Source organism: Apteryx rowi, unplaced genomic scaffold (assembly GCF_003343035.1).
Source record: "Apteryx rowi isolate R43461 unplaced genomic scaffold, aptRow1 scaffold_98, whole genome shotgun sequence".
Taxonomy (NCBI): Eukaryota; Metazoa; Chordata; class Aves; order Apterygiformes; family Apterygidae; genus Apteryx; species Apteryx rowi.
The window spans coordinates 2,183,572-2,189,571 of NW_020451293.1; the positions used below are offsets into that span (position 1 = coordinate 2,183,572).

The 6,000-nt window shown below is 35.9% G+C and overlaps 1 protein-coding gene across 1 annotated transcript in view; it reads right to left on the reverse strand.

Annotated features, from left to right (window-relative positions):
• Nucleotides 1-6,000, reverse strand: part of DOCK3 (dedicator of cytokinesis 3) — a 194,611-nt gene that overhangs the window by 170,833 nt on the left and 17,778 nt on the right. The window contains exons 4-5 of the mRNA XM_026055042.1: nucleotides 5,357-5,412; nucleotides 1,787-1,883 (exon numbers count right to left, since the gene is read on the reverse strand). Coding sequence (XP_025910827.1) covers nucleotides 1,787-1,883; nucleotides 5,357-5,412 — 153 coding nt within the window. The remainder of the gene's footprint in view (nucleotides 1-1,786; nucleotides 1,884-5,356; nucleotides 5,413-6,000) is intronic.

The following is a 6,000-nucleotide window of genomic DNA, read 5'->3' on the forward strand; positions in this document are numbered from 1 at the left end:
TAAAAATATTTTAAGATGTGACCTTACAGCACAGCTTCTAGCCTGAATGCCAAGTACAAAGTCCTAATTCCCTCTCTTCCACACCCATTTGTGCACCTCTCTACATTTTCTTAGTCTTCAGCTTTACAGTTTGTGAATGGGACAAAGTTCTGGTACCAACTTAACAACGGTGTAAACTGTTCTTTCATGTCAGAATAGCTACAGTACTACATTACTACTGGATTAGAAAAAAATTTTTTTTGTATGATTTCTGAAAAACCAATTTCTTCTCTCTGAAGCTTTGCCAATTTCTTCTCTCCATGAAAGGGATGCGTGCATCCAAAGCTATATAAAAACAATAAATTCTTTCCCCTGCTATTTAAGAATACAATAATGTTGTGTGCAATGGTATAATGAGTATAATGAGCTAAATAGAAAGCAGTCCCAGAAAGGAAACCATTAAGTTTTAAGATGGAGCTTTTTCTCCCCCTCCCCTCAGGCAACCAGTTTTAATAGTTAACAAGAAATAAATTGGTAGAAAGTAAATGTAAGGTGTGTAAAATGATTCCCCTTGCTCAAAGTCAATACCATTGTCAGTATTATTGTTGTATTCTTCATTTGACTGTGGGGAAACAGAAAAATTTATCTTGCAAGAAGAAAACAGAAAATATTACATTTTTCACATACACCAGAGCTAAGCATTTGGGATGGAAAAAACAAGGAGCATTAACTGTAAGAGTAGTAATAAAAAAAAAAAAAAAGAGAGAGAGAGAAACAGGTATGAAGTCACCCTCAAGATTAGATTGGTTGCTAATTTCCAATAAGAAAATTTCTCAGAGGCATAAGCTTTCCCTAGAAGAAGTGGGAGCAACCAAAGGAGAAGTAATTTCATAATGGACTTGATCACTTTTTGAAGATAGTACAGAATGTGACTTGTTGGGCTGGAAGAAGACCAGACTCACTTAAATCAGGTGTCCTCCAGTCATATTTCCTAGATATCTAACTAATGGCACTTCAGCTTTAAATAAGGTAGCTAAGCTGCTGCAGCTTTACATAGAGCAAATTCTTTAAAAGTAACAAAYAAATAAACAAAAGAAATTCATGCTTTTACCACCTACAGTTCTTGGTCCTAACCCTACAGTTATGGCTTGCAGTTACAGAGCTAAAAAGCTGAAAGAAAAAAAAAGGGGGGGGGATTACTCTTAAATATGCAAGTTTGTTATTTGCTCTTCCATGAGATTTGGCCATTAGAAAAGAAGTATGAGAGGAACAGAAGAGCAGAGCAGAAATAGGAGACATTATGTGGCAGCATTTGAAAATGATATCATATACACGAATATAAAACTCAACGCACTTAACCTGAGTGTTTATTTTCATTAAATGATGGAAATATAGTATGCAAAGAACTTTGTTTGACTTCTTCCTCTTAAGTTCCAGATGCTAGAAACAAATACTTACAGCCCGTGCTGAATAATTCTTTGAAGTCTTTGATGGGACTTTAAGAAATCTTTCTTTTTGTGTGCTATTGAACACATATACTCTCTCTTAAGAACACTTTAAAATTTGGTTTTGTAACAACAAAACTTTCGGATCTAAGGCACAATTTCAAATCTGCTTAAGTTTCCATTGTAGTGCACGTGAACCTCACATGATCAATGATTCTGCAGTTAGTCCCTGCCACCACTAGATAAAATGAATCTAACAATTCTTATATTAATCATGACCTTTTCCTAATGGACCAAAATACATACAACATATCACTCAAAGACATTTGATAAAAAAAATATGAGAAGAACACTGTTCTTACCACATACAGTTGTTTCCAGAGCACAGCCCATTCCTGCAGCGTTGCCGTGACTTCAGTCACAACAGAATCTTCAAGTGGAACGACCGTTTCATATTGCCTATAGAAGGGGGGGGGGGGTGGAAAAAGGTAAGAAAGGTGTCCCGAAAGAAGGGCAATAAGAAAGAGATGTTGGCATAGTAATTTGTAAAATGCCAARAATTGAATTAATTTGAGTTGTTAACAGAAAGGGAAATATTTTAAGAGCAACTTTCTGTGAGGACATGATGCTCGGGAGTCATGTCAACTGTTCCGCCATTACATTCCACAAGAATCAGATTGTGTGAAGCGTTCCCTAGTTATATGTTCAATATTTCATTTCCTTCTAATAAAGGTCAATTAAAACACTTTTCATGATTATAGCATGCTAAATTAACTTGCCTATAAAATGGGGAGCCTGACAGTTTGAATCCCTTCTCTCTACACCACTCTAATCCTTTTTTCTGTCATTTAACACCTTGGCCAATATCATCAATTACCCAAAAGACCCACCATCTACAAACCTTCCCCATGCAGCAGACATTTCAATACTGGATATGAAACCTGAGCGGGCTATCCAACAGTCAAACAAGTAAGACTTGTTGTGCTCAAGATCTTCCACAGCCATTCAAGGAGTCAAGATCCCTCTACTTTCATCACACTTAAATGCTATGATAACGCTTATTTATGTGTTGTAACAACATTATATTATCTGAGAGGTCAGTGCCTTGACTTGGTCTTTATGTTGAATGATGTTTCAGAAACAAATGTCAGATTTCAAATCTATTTCCAGCTTCTGCTTTTTCAACATTTTTTAAAAAAAGAGGGAACATTAAAAAAAAAAAAAGAGTAATGTTTCTGAAACGGGCCGTGTTGCAGCACTTTTCCATAGGTCCTTATGTAGCGGTACCGAACAACACTGCCTCAAAAAGTGTCTTGGGACAAGCTGTGTCGAGTGAGACAGCCTCTGCAGCACATCCAACAATGCTAATGAAGGACGCGGAGACCTTCCTCTTAGGCAGTACAGCTCGTTTCCCTGGGCATACAGGCAGCTATTTTAAAATCCTGCGGAAGGCAAGCCGCAGACTCCATCCTGTAACCAGCCTAGGCTATCTGTCCTGTCCTTTGTGCAAAGGGTTAAATGAGCTCTTACAAGTAATTGAGAACACTGAGATGTATTTAAATCTGACTTTTTTTTTTTAAAATAAGAGAACACTTAATCATAAAATAAAGCTTACATATTGCTACAGAGAATACCGAACAAAAACTCAAACTCTTCATTTTCAGGTTACATAAAACTCACATTTGCATCAGTAATGTAAGTAAATCTTATGTTAGGATCAAAAATATATAACTTCCCCCCCCCCTTTTTTTTTAAAGAAACGTCAATCACTATCTTAAAAATCAGGCATAGTTGTATTAGGTAGGCATTCAACCCACTAAAGCTTGGACTGGATATCACAAATTCATACATTCACATCTTGGGATAGTAAGACAGACCAAAATCTTTTCTATTATTAAGTCAACGACCTTACATTCCCACATTTTGTTGCAAGAAACTGAAACACTGACAGAGACTTGCATTCCGAGATCGTGCCCTTTTCTRCTCCTGCAAACGTCTGCTCAGATTTGGCCACAGTAAGAAACTGGGAAATCTCAGCCCATGTCTTAACAAGTCTCTGYTGAGTATGCTCGTAATCTAAAGTGTGACGCTGAGAACATGACAAAAAGCCTAACATCTATTTTTTTACTTCGCCATCAAAGACCATTTCGGTGGCTAAACAAAGATTCTTCAGTTAGTATATATCAAAGGTTTTCTTGTTGCTAACATTAAAAAAGATGCCGCAACCATTTCTAGCTGAAGATTCAGTTCTCGGATCCTTGGAAAATGCCATTATAAGAAAGGGATTCAAAATACTTCAACTTTAAGAAACTATAGAAAACTAAAAGGATGAAAGGAACACAATATACTTTAGCTAATACAGGAAAAAATATCAAAACTAAAGAAAAATATTCTCATAAGGATTATTTTTGCAGTTAAATCTACAAGCTTTTGGCACCAGTGAGAAATTGGAAAACATTCTGGAAGATTAGCCTTCAACAGTATGGCTGGATTTAAAGAGACTACATAACAAGACTATAGTTAACCATTTACTTATCATGCTTTGCAGTCTCATAACCCTGCATTTCCTCTATACTATTTCTATATGTTAATGCCATTACACTGGGTCTGTGACTCAAATATGAGACCATTATACTGACTGAGGCTACATTATACTCAAATATGGGACCATTATACGACGTGAGCATATTCTTAAATACAGAAGCAGAATTTCTTTTACCAAAACATGACAATGACCATGATTTCCAGATGCAGAATTGTATTATGTTCCGTGTTTTATCAATTGGTATGTCAGTCTTTGTTACTCCTTTAAGAAAAATTACATCACCTTTCTTAATTGGTATCCAAATATGCTGAACTGGTTGCCTTAAGAAATTCTGAACTAACATCATGTACTAATAACTAGAGATTATAGGAAATTGGTCTTCCCCTAAAGGGGGTAAACTTTAGGAGTAGTCTTCCTATGACATATATACATATATATATATATATATATTTTCTATTACAGCCCAAAGTTACAAAGCGCCACTGTTACAGTTGCTCTCATCATCTTTACACAGTCCCTTTGAGAATGATCATATAAAACTTAAGACTACCAGAAGTAACACATCATTTTTCCACAGGTACTTCACTAAATACTATTTAATATATTCTATCTTCCACATTTAATTTGCTGCCACTAGGTCACTGTCTTAAACGCTGCACTTAAGTCTCCCAAAGCAGTCTTAACCTAGAAAATGCAAGAGCAGCAGTGAAGACACAGGATATTGATTTCAGGAGTCTCAGTCAATCTCACAGGAACCTTTGCAGGTTATATGACCTCCAGTAAAATCTCTGACATTATGTTGCCATCATTATCGTCATTCACTGTAGATAATTTAAAACTTGCCCAAATATACCTTTCTGAACGACAAATAAAGATAGCAAAGGTATAATAATTTCAGGAAATAATACTTTGATCTTTTTTTTTTTTTTGGGGGGGGGGGAAGGGAAGTCAGATGCTTTTGAAATTTTTCAAGTAACATAGCTACCTTGTCAGCTATGTCTCAGTGAAAATCCACTCATGAATAAGATGTGCTGGCATATGTCTGCACCTCTGTAACGTATAGAATTTTGCCAACCAGGAACAAGCAGAAGTGAAGATTACAAATGAAGCTCTTTAAAATGCGTGCATGGCAAGTGATATCTCTGAAGTTACGTTTTCATGCACAAAAGTGAATGGAAGTAAACAGAATCGGCTCTTCCTATAGTTAAAAACGACCCCTAAAAATGAATGAATTTATAACAAAGCTGTACAGAATAACATTTAATTTTCAAAGTTTAAGCATAGAATCATACACAACAAAAACTACAATGAACTAAACCCACTCTATAAATTCCCTTCTCGTTTATACAAACACTGCAATTGCTTAAAGAGAAGGAAAAGCACTCACCCTCTGTTACTCACAATTGCCTTTTTCAAGTGAATGTAGTTTGCAGGAAAAATCCCCTACAAGAGGAGAAAAGCCTATAAGTTAGAAAAATACATTTGCAGATTTTAGCATTTATATTCTAAGCTAATTCAAATAATTAGCAACATATCTCTTAAAAAAAAATCCTATCACTGTGTTATGAAAGAAGCTACTGCAATCAAAAGTCAACATTCAAACCACAGTTGCAGTCGATGATTTTAACCCATTTTAGAACAGGACACCACACTGAATCAGCCTTACAATCTTGAAAGATCAATGTCTTCATCAGGAAGTTTTGCAAGTCTATTCAATAAAAGTATCATACAAAGACTCAAGCTGAATATTTTTTATTAGCAAAAACTCCGAAAGCATTCAGAAACATCGTTCTATGAGAAATATGCTCTAACATAAAAATCATAGCTAAGCCAACTGTGACCAAATTAAGAATTGTCACTAATTCTACCCAACTGCCTAGGAACGGACAAGATTGAGATAAAAGAGAAGACTTAAGTTTAGCAAATTGCTCTCCTACTGCAAAGACTGTGTGAACCCAGAAATCAGCTAACAGGTGATGAACAAGGGGCAAAGAGGTGGAACAAGGGGCAAAGAGGTGGAACAAGGGGCAA